This window comes from Cricetulus griseus, chromosome 8 (assembly GCF_003668045.3).
Source record: "Cricetulus griseus strain 17A/GY chromosome 8, alternate assembly CriGri-PICRH-1.0, whole genome shotgun sequence".
Lineage (NCBI taxonomy): Eukaryota > Metazoa > Chordata > Mammalia > Rodentia > Cricetidae > Cricetulus > Cricetulus griseus.
Genome location: NC_048601.1, coordinates 29,111,058 through 29,130,258, shown reverse-complemented (window position 1 = coordinate 29,130,258; position 19,201 = coordinate 29,111,058). Strand labels below are relative to the sequence as shown.

Here is a 19,201-nt window from a genome sequence, read left to right as displayed (position 1 = left end):
TTCTATGGAGTTGGTTCTCTCCTTCCACTTTGTGGTTCCTAGGGTTGGAACTCAGTTTTCCAGGCCTGGGTGGTAAGTTCTCTTACATGTTAAGTCATCTCACTGGTCCAGATCATTTATTTTCTTTGCATGCCCAAGTATCCTGCTGCCTCTGATTCCCAGCACTGAAATCATAATTGACACTGCCATGCCAGCTTTATTTAGTTTTAAAAGATTTGCTGGGTGCCCTAGAGTTCCTACTACTGCAACGAACCACCATGCATCTTTTAGGGTTTCTATTGCTCTGAAGAGACACCATGACAATGTCAACTCTTATAAAGGAAAACTTTTAATTGAGACTGACTTACAATTTCAGAGCTTTAGTCCCTTATTGTCATGGTGAGAAGCACGGCAGCATTAGACAGACATGGTATTTATTGGAGAAGGAGCTAAGAGTTCTACATCTTAATCTGCAGGCAACAGGAAATGAACTGTAACCCTGGGCATGGCTTGAGCATATGTGAGACCTCAAAGCCCATCTCCACAGTGACACACTTCCTCCAAGAAAGCCACACCTATTCCAACAAGGCCACACCTCCTAATAGTGCCACTCCCTATAGGCCAAGCATTCAAGTTGACCAAGACCAGGTGAGCACCTTTAATTGGATTACTCAGAGGGCAGAGGCAGGTGGATCTCTTGAGTTCAAGACTAGCTTGGTCTATGTAGTGAGTTCCAGGACAGCCAGAGCAACAGAACAGAGAGACCTGTCTACAAAAGAATTATTATTTTTAATTTGTGTGTGTGTGTGTGTGTGTGTGTGTGTGTGTGTGTGTGTGTGTGCGCGCGCGCGCGCTCTCTCGCAAGAGCACGCACAAGAGTTTATGTGCACCACCTGTGTGCAGATGCCTGAGAAGGCCAGAGGGTATCAGTTCCCTCAGAAGTGGAGTTACAGGTGATTTTGAGCCACCATGTAGGGACCAAACCTAGGTCCTCTGCAAGAGCAGTAAGCACTTTTAATTGCTGAGTCATCTTTCCAGCCCTGCCTTTTAATTTGGGTTCTGGGATTGAATCCAAGTTCTATGTGTGTGGCAAGCACTTCAGAGATTGAGCCTTTTCTGAATCCCTGATTTGGGTTTTTTTAGACTGGGTCTTACTCTTGTAAGTCTAGGATGGCTTGGAAGTTATTACATAGTCCAGGCTGGCCTTGAACACACAGTGATTCTCTTGCCTCAATCTCTTGGAGCCACAATGATCGTTTCTGTGACAGTCTCACTCTGCAGCCCAGACTAGTCTTGAACTTGCAATATTCTCCTGCCTTGGCCTCCCTAAGTAGCTGGGATTATAGACATGAGCCACCATCCTGGGTAGTATGTTCTACAGAAGACGTAATGTGTAGTCAGCCTTCAGTGATCTGCAGCAGTAACAGTCTATCTTGGGTGACCCTGGGAACTTTCATGCATGCTAGCAAGCAAATCCAAGTGAGCACGAAATAAAAAGTTCTCAGGTGTCTGGAGAGATGGTTCATTGGTTTAGAGTACTGGCCACTCTTTCAGAGGACCTAGATTTGATTCCCAGCACCCACATGACAGAGCACACCACCTGTAATTCCAGTTCTAGGGGATCCAGCACCCTTTTATAGCCTCCCCAGGTCCCATGGATGCAGTCAGTGCACAGACACACATGAAGGCAAAATGTTCAGACACATAAAAAGTAAAATAGAAAGTGCTCTGACTCATTAGTAAACAGAGAAATGCAAATTAAAACAGAAGGCACCCCCTCTGCCTAGGATGTTGGCCCGTAGTGCATGGTGGGTAAACACTGTCCACCACACAAACCGATGAGGAGTAAGAGCTAGAAACAACTCAGAGAGAGTCTGATGAACTTTCACCTCCATCTCCTTCCTGTCAGTCTCCAGTACCTCATCTTTACTCTTCCAAAAACCTCAAGCCCCAAGCACCCCTTAGCACCCTCAGTAAGGTCCCCAGTCTAGGCATAGGCTGTTTCCACTACCTTTAGCTGCTCTAACCCCAACCCTCCACCTGGGAAAACATGAGATTCAGGACAGAGAAACCCAAGTCCTCAGGCCTCAGGAAGAAGAGGTGTGGCTCTTAGCTGAGGCCGTGGAGAAGACCCTCTGGGGATCTCCAGGTGTCCTCTCTACACTGTTTCCCTCTGATGCTCTGCCTTGAGAACTCCAGTTCTCTTGACCTCCTCGGACCCCAAGCTTCATGTCTAGACTTGGTGACATGTTTAGACTACCCCTTTATGTCAGTCATGAAGTATCTTAGACTCTGGTGGCTCATACAGTGGAGGAGCCTTGCCTCTCGTAGTCCTGGAAGTTGCGTCGGGGCCCCAAAAATATTGACTATAATGTTTTAGGGTCCAAAGACATCAGTCTGGAATAAGTAGCCTCTGTAGCATGGGACTAATACAGGCCCTGGCAAAGCTGTTAAGTCCAAAGTCAAGCTACCAGCACAGCTGGTTTATGGTGGAGTGGCCGTCTTTCGTGGTCAATAGTGGCAGGAGAACACTTTGACGTCTCTCCTGATTTGGGCCCTGCCGTTGCGAGCTCATACCTCATCACATCTTCACAGTCTCCACCCCCAAGTACAGCCTGATTGGGGGTTAAGGTGTCAGTAGGAATCAGAGTCAGGGGCAATCTCAGCTCAGTCTACAGCACCTCTCTGCCCTGGAGATAGAGAGTTGAACCAGCTGTTGGACTGGGGCGGTTCTTTTCCAGTCTGTGGGACCAGCACCCTCCACCACCTTCAGACAACCAGTGTCTGAAGACAGCTGTCCATCCACTGTGAAATGCTGAGTTGCTTCACACAGGAGGTCAGGACAGCTCAGGCACCGCTCTCCTTCTGCCTCTCTGCTGGCTTTACAATAGGGAAGGCTCTGGGATTCTGGATGTGAGGCAATGGGAAGAGCACTTGCCTAGTGTACAGGAAGCACCAGGTTCCATCCAGCGCTACATAAACTAGGCAAGGTGTCACAAGCCTGTAATCTCAGCTCCGGGAAGAGTGGAGGCAGGAGCATCAGAAGTCCGAGGTTATCCTTGGGTGTATATGGACTTTGAGGCCAGCACGGGGTAAAAGAGACCTTGTCTCACAAACAAACAAACAGGAAGGATGTGGTGTCAGGATGTCAGGCTGCTCCTGAGCCACACTGAGGACAGAATGCAGGTGGAGACAGACGAGAGAGAAAGAAGGATGGAAAGAAGACACTGAGATGCAGAGTAGAGACACTCAAATAATTCATCCCGAAAGGCTGTCCCAGGGCAACCCAGATCTTTGCACTGGCCTGAAGCCTTCTCTGCTATAATCTACTTATCGGTGAGGGAGAATAAATTGAACAATTTTGAGCTACTCCAACCCTTGTAGCAGCACACAGTCCATCTGTCATTTATTCACTCATCAAACCTTTATTTGCACCCTTCGGGGTCACATGTGTGCAGTGTCTGAAGAGACTAGAGGGTGTCAGATCTCCTGGAAACTGCAGTCATGGGTGGCTGGTAGCCATTGTGTGGATGGTGGAAATCCAACCTGGGCCCTGTGAAAGAACAAGTGCTCTTAACTGCCGAGCCATCTCTCCAACCCTATTGCACTTTTTAAAAGATTTTTTTTTCCCATTCTGATACTTTTTCAAATTTATGTTTGTGTACCTACTTGTCTATATGTGCTCAATGGAAAGCGGAAGAGGACACTGGATCCCTTGGAGAAGTTACAGACAGTTGTGGATTGCTGTGTTAGTGATGGGAACTGCCTTAGTTACTTTTCTATGGCTGTGATAAGACACCATGACCAAGACAACTTATGAAAGAACGCGTTTAATCTGAGCTTACACTTTCAGAGAGTTTGAGTTCATGATGGCTGAGCCAAGGCATGGTGTCAGGAACAGCTGACATCCTGAGCCGCAAGTACAAGGCAGAGAGAAAGGCACACTGGAAATGGCACCAGTCTTTTGAAACCTCAAGCCTGCCCCACAGTGACACACCTCCTCCAACAAGGCCTTTTATAGTCTTACTCTAGTCTTACTTTCTGTGTGTTTTGAAACTAATTTTTCAACTTAGAATACGAAATAATTGATTTTGTCATCTTTTTTTTACTCCTAAAAGAAAAAAAAATCTCAGTAAGTAGCCATTTCTAGCTTGGAAATGTAGATCAGGCTAGCCCCCAGCTTGCAGTGACTCTTCTGCCTTTGTCTCCTGAGTACAGGTGTACAATGGCATGCATGGTCTCTTTGTGTGTTTTCTAGATTGTCATTGTTGCCCTTGATATAAAGTCTAGAGCTGAATCAGCAAGATGGCTCAACAGGCAAAGGCACTAGGGCCAGCCTTGCATACCTGAGTTAGATCTCCTCTATCCCACAGAGTATGCTCTGAGCTGGGACTAAAGGCATGTGCCACCATGCCTTTAGTGCCAGCACTTGAGATACAGAAACAGGTGGATCTCTATGAGTTCCAGAGCAGCCTGGTCTACATAGTAAGTTCCTAACAAGGCAAGGCTACAGTCTCCTTTGGTATTTGTTGATCTCAAAATACCAAATCCCTGACCCCCATTATTTTTTGACATAGGATCTCATTAATTCAGACTGCTCTTGAACTCCCTATGTAGCTGAGGCTGGTCTTAAACTCCTGATCTGCCTGCCTTCACCTCTCCAGTGCTCAGGATTAGCAGCATGCAAAACCGCAATACCATGCCCAGTTTGTGTGGTGTTGGGGTTAAATCCAGAGATTTGTGAACTTGAGGCAAGTGCTGAGCCCATCTCCAGTACACACACACACACACACACACACACACACACACACACACACACACACACACACACACACACAATTTTTTTTTCTATAGGAATGTTTGCAAACTCCCTCCTAACATCCTCACCTGTGCAAATGAAGTCCTGAATTTTGTGCTATGTGTACATTCTTATTTATACTCTATGCAATTAGATAAGTGCTCACTCACCTAGATGGCTTCAAAGGAGTCCCCAGATGTGTTCTCACGCTCATGAGACCTAAAGGAGTGCCAGGGATATAGCTCATCTGGTATTCACCTACCAGGCACAAGGCACGGGGTTCAATTCCTAGCACCATGTTACAATGGGTATGGAGGAATACACCTAAGATCCCAGCATTCAGGAGGTGGAGGCAGGAGAAGAAGGAATTCAACATTAGCCTTGGCTACTGTCTTAGGAGATCTGTTGCTGTGAAGAGACACCATGACCATGGCAACTCTTATAAAGGAAAAACATTTAATTGAGATGGCTTACATTTTCAGAGGTTTAGTCCACTATCATCATGGTGGGACATGGTGACATACAAGCAGACATGGTGCTGGAGAAGGGGTTGAGAGTCCTACATCTTGACTCAAAGGCAACAGAAAGTGGTCTGAGACACTGGGCGTATCTTGAGCATGGAGACCTCAAAACCACCCTGCAGCGACACACTTCCTCCAACAAAGCCACACCTCCTAATAGTGTCACTGCCAATGAGCTTATGGGGGCCAATTACATTCAAACTGCCACAGCTACATAGAGAGTTTGAGCCAGCATGGGCAACATGAGAACCCATGTAAAAAAAGTAAAAACAAAAAAGAAACTTAAGGAATATTTAGTCTACTCTTTTTAGCATAGAGAACAGAATATTTATTTGGATTTTGAAGACATCCAAGGGCAACAGGGTGGTCACTGGGTGATGGGAGCACAGCTTTAGTCCCAGGCATCTTACCTGCAACAGGTTCCCCTAGGGACCCAGCCTGGTAGCACCCTGCAGTAGACCATTTGTCCCAGGATGGCTCTGCAGGAACTATGAGCTCCTGGGCATGGCCTGAGGACACAAGAGAGACCGGAGCCCACAGATGCCAGCCTCAGTGCCCAGGACTCATGTTGCCCCTAAGAGCAATGGTGTCCCAGGACCTTTCTGCTGACTTATATACCATCCCTTCTCTCTTCCCCATAGAGACTATGCGTTAATCTGCAGAGGGAGAGCCTGCCCACTGGTGCCAACACTGAGACCGCATGGAAGGAAAGAGCTCTTTATTGCCCAGGCAGGGCCTCCTGGTGTCTTCCAGCATGTCGTCTGTCTTCTGGACTCAGGTATGGCAGTGGTTACAGTGGTCACATTGGGGACTGGCTCAGATGCCATCAGGCAGTGTTCTCAGTCAGTTCTCCTGAACCCTGGAAGGCAAAGCCGGCAGGATGATATAGGGTTCTGCAGGCAGTCAAGTCCTGCCCCCACCCCCACCTCAAATGACCAAACAGCACAGTGACGATAGCAACCTTCCTGAAGGTTCTGGGGTGCCCTGTGGTCCATAGTTATGGAGATATTACCACCTCCACCCTCAGCACAGAGACACACTATCCCTGCCTGGCTTCCAGACTCTGAGGCACAACACCACTAAATACAAAGCTGCAGGGCTGCTGTCAAAGACAGTGGGTTGGAGTGTGGCTCTGCAGAGCAATTTCTTAGCATGTGTGAAGCCTTGGGTCCCATCCTAGCCAAACCACACACACACACACACACACACACACACACAGACTCATGGAGACTTTTCCAGCTGGGAAACCTGAGGTTCAAAGAGGCTGCAGACAGGTGGGTTGCAGCTTGTCTAGCATGCTGCTGGTCTTGGACTCCATTGCCAGCACAGAAAAAGGCTGTCTGGGGTCACAGAACAGAGGCAGAACTTGAACCTGAGCCTCTTGCCTCTAGGACTTTCCCTAGATGGCAGATCTCTTTCCAAGATAAAAGCCCTGACCAGGAGAGAGTTTGGATGGGGAAATGTGTAGCACCATTACCTGGCAGCCTGAACTTCTGAAGGAGGGGGATGAAACCCTGAAGTACACTGTGGATCCGGTACACTGCTCAGAAGCAAGGGAAAATGTTGGTCAGGAGGCTGGCCCCTCAAGGGCCCCAGGGTCAGGCTCACTCCCTGTCTCCCCAGGACCGAGGCACACCCCACGCAAACAAAGCCTAACATGCAATTTTAGGCTAACGTCAAAAACAGTGCTGTGGTTATTACACGGAAAAGAGTCACAGGCAATAATAACAGGGACAGGAAACCCAGCGACCTCGATGCCTGGCTCCACTAGCTTGTTTTCAGTATCTGAGGAGCTATGCGTGTTTGCCACTTTAAACTGTTTTTGTGGGGCTGCCCCCTTTTTCCACAAGGTTCTGCCAAGGACCTCTCACTGACCTCACATGCAGTCAGGAAGAAAACACAAACATGAGGAATTTATTCTTAAAAAAAAAAAAAGTTTAAATCGTGACTCTTGGTGGGTATGATGGCAGCTACCACTCCAGCCTCCAGAAGCCTTCCAGTCTGTGTAGCTTTTCGACAGGACCACTTACCCAGCCCGAAGTAGATGCCAATGGTCTCCAGGGAGGCAAAGGTGAGCAGGCCAACCCCAAGGGACATGAACCAGTCTTCAAGGGTAGCAAGGAAAGAACAGTCAGCATTTGGGCTGTAGGTCAACTCCCTGACCTCCCATGCAGCCCCTTCGCAGGTCCCCAGGGAGTCCCCACCTGCGTAGTAGTGGTAACACACCAGCAAGGCTCCAATGGCGAAGCAGAGGAGGACGAAATGGAAAAACTCATCTGCAAGAAAAGAGCGGAGGCTGCTTTCTCTCTCTCTCTCTCTCTCTCTCTCTCTCTCTCTCTCTCTCTCTCTCTCTCAACTAAGGCCATCACCACAACCCCCTGGTTTTTATTTTTTGCTTTGTTTTCTGAGGCAGGATCTCTATGGAGCCCAGGGTTACCTTCAACTTAGGATTCTTCTGCTTCCGCCTTCAGAGTAAGGGTTCCAGGTGTGTGTCACAATGCCATGCCTGTTGTCTTGTTTTAATTTGGGTGTGTGTGTTTGTTTGTTTGTTTTACCCTGTAACCCTGGATGACTTGAAACTCTCTGTGTAGACCAAGCTGCCCTTGTTATCACAGAGGTCCTCTGCCTTCAGAGTACTGAGATTAAAGGTATGTGCCACGATGGCCAGCTATTTATTTATTTATTTGAGATAGTGTTTCACTAGGTCACCCTGACTGGCCTTGAACTCACAGAAACCCGCCTGCCTCTGCCAGCCTAGTGCTGGGATTAAAGGTGTGTACCACCATGCCCAACTGTTCTTTTATTGTATTTGTATGTAGGTGATTGCATGCCCCTACATGAGAGTGCATCAAATACCCACAAGTCAGAAAGGGGCATCACATCCCTTGGAGCTGGAGTTACAGGCATTAGTGAGGGACCTGATATGGGTGCTGGGATCCAAACTGCAGTCCTCTGACAAAGGGGAAATGCACTTAACTGCTGAACCATCGATCCAGCCGCTTCTTGTTTTATAAATGATAGCGATCCTGCTCCTGACCAGGCTGTGTTAAAGAGCACCCCAGGAGCCCCCCTTTCAGCCCTATCTTACTTCATTATTTTTGAAACATGTACAGCCACACAGCTTGGGTTTTATTTCTGTGTTTATCGGTTTCCTCCTCCCTGGGCTCTAGGTCTTCGAGAAGGAGGATCCCAGTGAACCTCCTGTCTGAGGAAACTCAGAAGTTAGAGCAGCCATACGGATGCTCAGAATTCATTTGTTGAGTGAGCATTAAAAATAAAACAAAAAAACCACAACTGTGAAACATGCAAAGGCACTGAGTGCAAAGTTCTGAGGCTAACAGGCATTCGAGAGGCTGCACCTCGGGTGCGAGGCACTGAGGGTAGGCATCTCACCCGGGTCAATAGTGGTCTCCCTGCTTCCTCATAGACGAATACAAAAGAAAGCTTAAGGGAAGTCAGGAGTGGTGGTGCATGCCTGCGATCCCAGTACTGAGGAAGCTGAGGCAAAAGCACCCCAAGTTTGAAGTCAGTCTGGGTTACGAAGGAAGAATGATCAAGACAAGACTCAACAAAACACTGCCTCCCACACACTAACCAAAACAAAAGCCAACCTAGAACAGAGAGCGCAAACCCTGCAGTCTGGGAAAGGGTCTTTCTCAAGGCTGATGAGTAGGGCCAAGGCTAAATCAAAGACTCGAGCTTCCAGAGGCAGAAGGGAATTGCCTTCCTTTGGAGCATAACACACTCTACATGTCCTGAAGCAAGTACGAGGTCTGTACTTTGAGACTCTGGGTTTCAGTCCAATGAGCCTTTTTATGCCTAGCCCCACCCCCAGCCAGAGTGCTCTGGTTGTCAGGGATCAAGACTAAGAAAGGGCTTAAGCCCAGGTCTCTCCTCTGAAAAAAATGGGAGTGTATGGGGACCTTTTGAAGTAACTCAAGATTTTCCTAGAACAGCTACCATTTGTTGAATCAAAAAGCATGGTGAGAGTCTGGAGAGATGGCTCAGCAGTGAGTACTACTGCTATTGCAGAAATCCAAGTTTGATCACACAACCCATCTCTACCAGTGTACAGCCAGCCACCTGTAACTCTAGCTTCAGGGGCTCTGACACTCTCTTCTGGTCTCCTTGGACACATGTACTCATATAAATATTTTTTTAATCTTATAAACAAATAAAAAACCAAAGTCACGCTTTCCTATCCTCACGGTCTTCCAGGAAGTCCTCATGGATTCCAGGCTTGGAGCAGAGGAAGGCCTGGAGCTCTCATCACTTCTTCAGTGGAACCTCATGAATCCCACAGCCTGACTATGTCCCACCACAGAGCATGAAACATTTATCTCCCTGTGTTTGCATGCAGAGCAAAGAGAGCTTTTGACCAGTGTCAAGCCCAGGCCATTCCCTTCAGCGCTATTGGAAGGCCCTAACCAACTGTGGGCCTCCGTTTCTACATGACAAGATGGGCATCACTGCTTGTATTCCAACCCCACCCTCCCAGGTGATTAGAGCTGAGGACTTTGCTAACTGTGGGGTGCCTGGCAGAGGTGACTGGGGTTACTGTGGTTCTAGTTGCACGCACAGAAATCTGGACCAGCCAGGTGAGCATGGCTCCTGAATGCCGAGTTACTTACCATCCTTCTTTATGTTCAACCTTCTTAACTGAGATGCCTCCATTTCTCCTTCAGAATTAAAGAGAGAGATGTGTTTTGTAGATTGCTACTCTGGCCTTAGAGACTCGAGTGCTGGGTGTCTCTGGATCAGGCGGTGACCTCAGCAGGAGCACCAGACAGGATCCTGAAGATAGGGGTGGCTGTCCCCGGGACCCTCGCTGACTTCCTCACCCCTCTATAGGCCTAGCCCTGTTCTTCCTTCCATTTCCCTTCTAACGGAGGCTTCTTTCTAAGTTATATGGGTGCTGACATCCCTGCTAGAACTGGCCCACCCTCTCAGGCCATTTGTGCTCCTCTCTGGACCCTCTGGGATCCACACAGCCTCCTACTGTCCTTGGAGCTTATATATTTACCCCCTGTTGAGCCGGAACCTCTTCTTCGGAGTCCTAGAAATGAGAGACTCAGTGTTAGTGCCAGGTTGGCCCAGGCTCCTTGCCAGGGGCTTTCACCCCCGTGACTAGCAATCCAGAGGTGACTAAGAGAAGGCTCTTGGTAATTCTCCAGCCATGGGATCCAAGGGACCTTTCCTAACTGGCTGATGTCTGCTTCCTCTTGCCTGGGCCCCCATCCATTGTCCCACAACTCCTCTCCTGTCCATTGCATGCAGCCAGGTCCCTAAGTGGCCCTGGAGTTCCCATGTCTCACAGCCGTGACCCTGAGAGTGCTCATCAGGACAGTGCCCAGATGACACTCAACTCTAGTACTCACCTGACTCCCCAGCAAGCACCATTTCCCCAGAATCACCTGCATGGAAGGAGAATCGGTGAGCACACACATGATGGTGCTCTCCCGAGAAGGGGTACTATGGAGGGAAGTAGGGCCTACTTGGAGTCTTACAATGATCTAGTGTAGGCTGGGTGGGGACCGGAGCTGGCTGAAAGGTTCCTGCGCTATCTAATTGGCAGTCACCGCCCCCCACCTCAAGCCACGTAAAACTAGTACTTTTTATGTAAAACAAAATAAAATAGGGACCAGAGAGATGGCAGAGTATTTAAGAGTCCTAGATGCTCATAACCTCCTGTAGTTCCAGCTTCAAGGGAATCTGATGCCCTCTTCTGTCTTGTTTTGGCACTGCACTCATATTCATAAACCACACTCAGGCACATACGTGTGTGCGTGCCTGTGTGTGTGTGTGTGTATGGGTGTGTGATACAGGAGAAATAGCACCTCTTTCAGAGGACCTGGGTTTGGTCCCTACCCTCATGGCAGCTCAAATCTGTTTGTAACTCTAATTCTAAGAGATCCAACTCCCTCTTCTAGCCTTCACAGGCATACACATAATAAACAGACATACATGTAAGCAAAACACTCATAAAATAAATAAGTGAAATAAAAATAGAAAGTTAAAAAAAATCTTTAAGACAAAGTAAAAATAAAAATCTTTTAAAAATCAAACTAACAACAAAGAAAACATTCTTGAATTCAGTCTCTAGTACTAAAATAAATGAATACATTCAAATAAACAAATAAGACAATATAAAGAGCCAGGTGTTGGTGGCACACGCCTTTAATCCCAGCACTCGGGAGGCAGAGGCAGGCGGATCTCTGTGAGTTCGAGGCCAGCCTGGTCTCCAAAGCGAGTGCCAGGATAGGCTCCAAAGCTACACAGAGAAACCCTGTCTCGAAAAACCAAAAAAAAAAAAAAAAGACAATATAAAGATCCCTCACAATGCCAGCGCTAAAAGACAGCTGTGTGTTATATTCCAATATGTGCTCTGAGTGTACTCAACCCTTGTTTCTTGCTGTTTCTCTGGGTCATTACTAGGAATTGGGGGACGAGGTGGATTTTGGGGGCCCTGGCTCTCACTGGGTAGTGCGCGTCTGCCAGGTTCTTTGATGAACTAAGTCAATCTGTAGACTTCCCTCCTTCATTGTAGTGCTACGACCAAAGTGCCCCAGTATTTGCCCTTCATTTCCATGTTTCCTACGCCTCCTCACCATCGTACAGGGCTCTTGGAAACAGTTCATAAAAGGGGACTGGGGTCTGCCATTCTTAAACAGTACAGGGTTCCAAGAGAGTGAAGTGGATCACTCCCATTTTGCTGATGGCAAAACTGTGGCCCAGATCTGTTGGGTGACCAGTCAACTGTGCTGAAAGCAGGGGCTCCAGTCAGTAGAGAAGACTGACTGTCCTTGAACCGTCGTAATTGCAGTAGAGGGCACCGGGGTCCCACCTGGATTGCTGTGGCCTCACTACCTCATCTGTCTGCCTGGGAGTCTTCCGATCATGAGACTCCACCCTTGTTCTGCCCACTCGGCCCTCATGATTCTCTTCTTCAAAGCCAGGGGACCAGCAGTTACCTCCATAGAGCTGAAGGTCATCTCTCAGCACCTCCAGTTCCCCGTGGTCAGCACCTGGGTGGAAACAAACCTTGGTCAACTTTCCCCAGTGTCCCAGGGCCACCTCCATATCCCCACATCTGGTCTCCAAAAGGTAAACAGAGTCTCAGGTACGTACTTACCCTCAGTGCCCCTAGAGGCTACTATGCTCTGTTACTGATATGAAACTGCAGGCCTGGCTGGGCCCAAGGCTCAGTGAAGAACAGTCAAGAACAGTTACTGCAGTGGGAGAGGTGGCTCAGAGGTTAAGAGCACTAACTGCTCTTGCAGAGGGCCCAGGGTTCAGTTCCCAGCATCCACATGGCAGCTCACAATTGCCTGCAATTCTAGTTTCAGGCAATCTGAACCCTCTTCTGGCCTCTGTGGGCATAGGCATGTACATGGTACGAATACATATAGGTAGGCAAAACACACATACACATAGATAAATTATATAGTAAGTTATATAGTAAGAATGCTTGTCATTTACTAAGCTCTAAGGTGTGCCAATGGTGTACTAAGTTATTTCTTTCTTTCTTTTTTTTTTTTTTTTTTTTTGGTTTTTTGAGACAGGGTTTCTCTGTGTAGCTTTGGAGCCTATCCTGGCACTTGCTCTGGAGACCAGGCTGGCCTCGAACTCACAGAGATCCACCTGTCTCTGCCTCCTGAGTGCTGAGATTAAATGCGTGCGCCACCAACGCCCGTTGTACTAAGTTATTTCTATTAAATGTTTCCTTTGGTTCTCATTGAAAGAGTTCTCAGAAGGCACCAATGCACACCTATCTATTCTGCAGACAAAGCAGCTGAGATGCAAAGGTTCAATTACAGCTCAGGGAACAGCTTGGTGGGAGAGCTCTCCTAACATGTGTGAGACACTGATCTGATCCCAGCACAGGGATGTGGGGTGATGGAGAGAAAAACAAAAAGTAAAATGATTCTACCAAACACACACAGTAAGGAGTGACTCTACAGGTCTCTCATAAAACCTCAATTCTTGGTTTGGTTTTTTTTTTTATTTGCTGTTATTTTATTTATTTATCATTATCATTTTTGGTGTTGGAAATACAAGGCTAAGCACAGACTTCACAATTGAGCTCCATACCCAGATCCCCAGCTAGCTGTAGCTCTAGAAATAGAACCTAGGCTCAACTCCAGCATTTATCAAGCACTTTGTGCATACCAGGCTCAGCAATAGACATTCATTCATTAATTCTCATTCTTTCCCCGATGCTCTTTTCTTTTCGCAAAATTTATTTATTTTGGCAAAAGTGATTTTCTAGGACTAGAAAGATGGCTCAGGTTAAGAGGTTAAGAGCACTGGCTGTTCTTGCAGAGGACCCAGGTTCAACCCCCAGACCCCATCTACCAGTTGGTCCAAAACAATCTGTGGCTCAAGTTCCAGGGGATCAGACACCCTCTTTTGGCTTCCCTGGGCACTATGCATGCATATGGTACACACACATACCTGCAGGCAAAATACTCATACATATAAATACATATGAGTGATACATTTTTCAAAAGGGGCAGGTTGAGGTTGGAGCTCAATGTGGCTCAGTGGAAGAACACTTGCCAGAACCCTGGGTACCACCCCAGTATTGCAAAAATACATACATAATAAATATGCCTCACAGCTTCACTATCATAATTACTGTTAATATCTTTATGCTTTGTAAACTATTCTTTTGAATATTTATTTACTTGCATGGGGCATGGATCTCATGCCACGGAGCCCATGTGGAGGTCAGAGAACAACTTTTTGGAAGTCAGTTCCCTCCTGTGTGGGCATGCAGCTCAGGTCATCAAGCTTGGAGTCAGGTACCTTTAGCTTGCTGAGCCATCTCAGGCCCCTTCTTCCTGTTTTGTGTAAGATTTCTTTACAAATACATTTGAGGTCAAGTGAGTTCTGTGATTTGCCACCCATCATGCCAAAGCTAGAAAAGTGCTCATCAAAAACAAACAAAGCTGGGTGTGATGGCACACGTTTTCCCCAGCACTCCGGAGGCAGAGGCAGGCAGATCTCTGTGAGTTTAAGGCCAGCCTGGTCTACGGAGGGAGTTCTAGGACAGCCAAGGCCACACAGTGAAACCCTGACTCAAACCATACAAAAGGACAACCATGACTACCACCAAGGCAGAGCCCAGGGGGGTGTTAAGTAGGCTATTTCCGACTAATATGGCTGCAAACAGCATTTTGTGACGAACCTTCTCACATGGCCCCACTAGCAAAGGAAAGGTGAGGAGCCTGCTGCCTACCGGGAGAGCTGTCCCTGTGGGGCTTCCTTCGGTGTTCCCTGGGGCCTCTGGGGTGCTGGTCCTCATCGCTGCTGTCTGTGAGGAGCAAACACAAGCTGTAGGGCCTCAGGCTGGAAGGCGCCAGGCCACTGTCACTCTGATAGACAGTCTCGAAGATCCCACTTTGAGGAGAAAGGAATTTTGCCCTGCTGAGGACAGTGGCCCCTAATTTTCTATGTCACTCTCTTCTTTGTATTTTCTGGCTGAGCCCTACTTTTGCTGCTGCCCAAGGAGGCTTTCCTGAAGAGGCAACCAAGTTCCATGACGTGCCATCTTATGGAGAGTCCACCACACACACAATGCTGTTAATCATGTCTGTCCTGGTGATGCCACAGGACTCTGGGTTTCTGCTCTGCTGGTGTGTGTCTGCTGGCCTGGAACTCTTTCCCACTTGTCTCCCAGATTGTGAAGCTGAGCTGATGTCACATGTCCTGTAGGAACCCCATTCATGTTGTTCAGACACTCATTGACCTTATCCTTCCCACCTGGGGTTTCTATGGCACTGTCTTGTGCCTGAGTCAGTCACCGTGAGGGATAGACAGTGTCTGTTTTTCCCACTATCTGAGCTCCTGAAGGCCACAGCCTGTATCTTCCATTGCCTCAGGTTGCCTAGCCTGGAGCAGGAGGCTGAAGGGATATAACCCATGGCTGAGTTGTATACATCTTAGACTAATCAGTCATTTGTCCCTGGCTACAGGGCTTTCTCCTAGGACTATCAAGATGGCCCCAGATGAGTTCCCTCAGTGTGCTTAGGGACTTCCTTATCAACCATGGATTCATTAAAATTCCAGGAAGCCAGTCAGCTGTGCTTCCAAGTCAGTATTCACGTACTTTCAGTTGACACAGTGCAAGAGCTGGCTGGTACTACGGTTGTCCCTTGGTATCCATGGGAGAAGGTTCTAAGACTTGACACATACACACATCAAAAGCCACAGACACACCAGTCCCTTATACAGGACTTTGTAGCATTTTGTATGGAAACTGTATGTGTCCTCTTGTGTTATTTTTCTTAATTTAAAAAGTATGCAAGCCGGGCATTGGTGGTGCATGCCTTTAATCCCAGCATTTGGGAGGCAGAGACAGGCGGATCTCTGTGAGTTCAAGGCCAGCCTGGTCTATAGAGCTAGTTCCAGGACAGGCTCCAAAACAAGACAGAGAAACCCTGTCTCGAAAAACCAAATATAAATAAATAAATAAAAAGTATGCATTTATGTGTGGTCAGGGAAGCACATGCCACAGCACATGTGTGGAAGTTCAGAGTACAACTTTCAAGAGTTGCTTTTCTCCTTTTACCATGTGGATCACATGGGTCCTAGGGATTGAACGTGGGTGGATAGCTTGGCAGCAAGCACCTTCACCCACTGGACCATCTTGCAGATCCCCCTTTGTTATTTAAACCACCTCTAGATTACTTGTAATGCTTACTATAACGTAAATGCTATATAATTCATACTTGGTGTTGTTTAGTAATATGGCAATAAAACAGCCATCTGTGTTCAATATAGACAGTTTATTTTTTTTCACCCCTTGGTTGGCTGGATCCAAGCATGCAGAGTTCATGGATGTGGAGGACTGACTGCAAATCAAAATAACAGATGTGTGTTTACCTTTTTTTAAAAGATTTGTATTTATTTATTATGTATGCAGTGTTCTACCTGCATGTATCCCTGCACACCAGAAGAGGGCACCAGATGTCATTATAGATGGCTGTGAGCCACCATGTGGTTGCTGGGAATTGAACTCATGACCTCTTAAGAGTAGGCAGTGCTCTTAACTTCTGAGCCATCTCTCCAGTCCCTGTGTGGTGTTTATCTTAATGAATAAAACAGTCTGGAACTCATTATGTAGAGCAGAATGGCCTCAAATTTGTGGCAATCTTCTTGCCTCTGTCTCCTGAGAGCTGGGCTCACAGGCATTTGCCACCATGCCCAACTATCTCCTTCTTTTCTATATTTTACAAATATATATCAGTAAGAAGCCAGGCAGTGGTGGTGCACGCCTTTAATCCCAGCAGTCAGGAGACAGAGGCAGGCAGATCTCTGTGAGTTCGAGGCCAGCCTGGTCAAACCCTGTCTCATATATATATATATATATATATATATATATATATATATATATATATCAATGAGAAAGAAAAAAGTTCTTCATTGCAAAATATCAAACAATATGGAAAATATAAATGAAATAAAACTCTAGATTCTATCAGCCAGGGACAATGTCCATCAACAGGTGATTGACAGTTATTTTAGCTTTGCTTATGATTTATTCATAACATAAGTTAGGTGTTTAAAGAGTGTGTTTATTTTCTGTTTGCTTGGGGCAGTTTCTCTGTGTGGCACAGGCTAGTCTGGGATGGCCTGCCCATCTTTCTGCCGCTACCTCCCAAGTGCTGGAATTACAAATTTATATCACTCTCCTTGGCTTTATTTAGTGGCTATTCCTTCATGTAGCCCAGGCTAGCTAAGGATGATGGATGCTCCAGCCTCCACTTCCTGAATGGTAGGATTATAGATGTGTGTCAGCATACTAGGTTTGTGCTATGATGGGCATGGAACCCAGAACTTTGTGCTAAGCAAGAACCCAACCATGCAGAGTTATACCCTCAGCCCAAGCCTGGGAATTGTAAGCTCAGGCCCGCCGTGTAAAATAGATCAGAGTGCAGAAGCTCCAATTGACCAGTCAGAGAATCCACTCCCACAAACTCCCCAGTCCCAGAAAGACCTTCAAGGACTTTCAAGTTTGCTACTTAAAGCAGGTCACGTAGCCTCCTGTGCTTCACCTGTAAAATGAGACTTCCAATAATATTATATCTTCCTTGATGAGGTCCTGGGACAATTGAGTTCTTAAGTGTAAAGTACTTGAAAGAGTACCTGGCAGTAAGCACTCACTAAATGACAGCTCCAATGTTGTTATAAATTCAGCCCTGTATGTTTTCTAAATATATTTCTATTACTCTCTCTCTCTCTCTCTCTCTCTCTCTCTCTCGTGTGTGTGTGTGTGTGTGTGTGTGTGTGTGTGTGTGTGTGTGTTGCTGGGGATGGAACCCAGGGCTCTGTACATATGAGGTAAACACTGTACCATCAAGCCACACCCCATTCCTAAGAATGTTTGCTATACCTGAGGAGGAGGAGGAAGATGATGAGGAAGAGGAAGAGGAGGATGAGGAGGATGAGGAGGAAGACTTGTCTCTCTCACATCGTTCTCGGGCCTTCCCATCTTGCTTGTGGAACTCTGTCTCTTGGTCTGGAGGCGCACAGGCAAGGTGGTGAGCACTTCCTGACCCCTGACCCACCCCTGGCAACAGTGCAGCCTCTCCATGGAGCACTCATGGAGCCAACAGGGGGGAACTATTCCCCTGAATATCCAAGGCCAATGGAAGGTGTCCAAGATCAAGATTCTCAGAGACCCCTGGGTAGAGGTGCCAAAGACAGCCCAAGGCAAACATTCCTCTGCTTACAGACCCTAGAAAATAGTCTTCTAAGCTCCCTTTCCCCCGTCCCCACTATCCCACCTGGAGATCTCCAGACTCAGTACTGGTTCAGGGTTCCCTCAGTTACACAGAGGGCAGCCTGTGGTCAAGCCCCAAACCTTCCCTTTCTTCAAGGCCAGATGCATGAAATCCTTCCCACTTTCTCGAGATGCTCCCCACTTCCAAAACAAGCTGCCTAGAAACTTCTCAAAATCTGGGGAGCAACTGAAGACCTGCTCAGCTAGGCAGTGTGGGGAACAGTCTGGAACGGGCATGTGACTGGAAAATCACATGACCTGGGCGGGGTCTTTGATGGCCTCACCCATTCTGCACCCACGTCCCCAGAGGCTGTGCTCAGAGGGTCTGAGAAGATAAACTTACAGTTTAGATTTTCTGTTTCTCTGTGGATTCCACTGGCCTCTTCAGACTGGGAAGAAGATCCTGAAGCCTCCATCTCTTTCCCTAGAGGAAGACCAGCAAGCTGTTTACTTCACTTTAGTTAATATCCTTCATATGTAAAGAGCTTGGCAAATGAATAAGGAAAGGGAGGAAAACACACAGCATTTGAAGTAATATGATTTTTTTTTTTTTTGGCAGTCTGTCTATGTAGCTCTGGCTGGCCTGGAATTTGCTATAGAGACTAGGCTGGCCTTGAAGTGACAGAGTTCCACCTGCCTCTGCCTCCTGAGTGCAAGGACTAAAGGCATGTGCCGCCATACCCAGAACCATTTTTATTTTTAAAACATATTTGTTTGGGGGCTGGAGAGATGGCTCAGGGTTTAAGAGTACTGGATGCTCGTCCAGAGGTCCTGAGTTCAATTCTCAGCAACCACATGGTGGCTCACAACCATCTATAATGACATTGGGTGTCCTCTTCTGGCCTGCAGGCAGAACACTGTAAACATAATTGCTGGGAGCCAACCTAATTAACAGGTAAAGATCCTGAGCAACGCCATTGTGATAGCCCTGAAGCTTAAATCTCTGCTTCCTCTTCTTAGCACTGTTTCTCAAATGACTACTTGCGGTTGAGCAGGCAGGCAGGCGATAGCACATTTTCTTACAACAGTTCCTGCCTGGCTGAGCATTCCTTTACTGCCACCCCACCCTGGAAATCACTCCCCCCACCCACTGCTATAAAAACCCTGCCCTTCGTT

The 19,201-nt window shown here is 47.3% G+C and overlaps 1 protein-coding gene across 10 annotated transcripts in view; it reads right to left on the bottom strand.

Moving 5' to 3' along the window:
- Positions 1–5,611: 5,611 nt before the first annotated feature.
- The window catches only part of Tmem40 (transmembrane protein 40), a 34,126-nt gene continuing 20,536 nt past the window's right edge, over positions 5,612–19,201 (bottom strand). For 5 of the 10 annotated variants that reach the window (XM_035448844.1, XM_027429173.2, XM_027429174.2 and 2 more), the window contains 11 exons: positions 18,429–18,509; positions 17,696–17,821; positions 14,540–14,614; positions 12,270–12,323; positions 10,677–10,712; positions 10,322–10,354; positions 9,930–9,977; positions 7,503–7,574; positions 7,329–7,403; positions 6,776–6,838; positions 5,612–6,157 (listed from right to left, as the gene is read on the bottom strand). In XM_035448844.1, coding sequence (XP_035304735.1) covers positions 6,138–6,157; positions 6,776–6,838; positions 7,329–7,403; positions 7,503–7,574; positions 9,930–9,977; positions 10,322–10,354; positions 10,677–10,712; positions 12,270–12,323; positions 14,540–14,614; positions 17,696–17,821; positions 18,429–18,509 — 683 coding nt within the window. In that variant the 3' untranslated portion in view covers positions 5,612–6,137. The remainder of the gene's footprint in view (positions 6,158–6,775; positions 6,839–7,328; positions 7,404–7,502; positions 7,575–9,929; positions 9,978–10,321; positions 10,355–10,676; positions 10,713–12,269; positions 12,324–14,539; positions 14,615–17,695; positions 17,822–18,428; positions 18,510–19,201) is intronic. The other 5 variants (XM_035448846.1, XM_035448847.1, XM_027429177.2 and 2 more) reach the window with 2 other exon arrangements.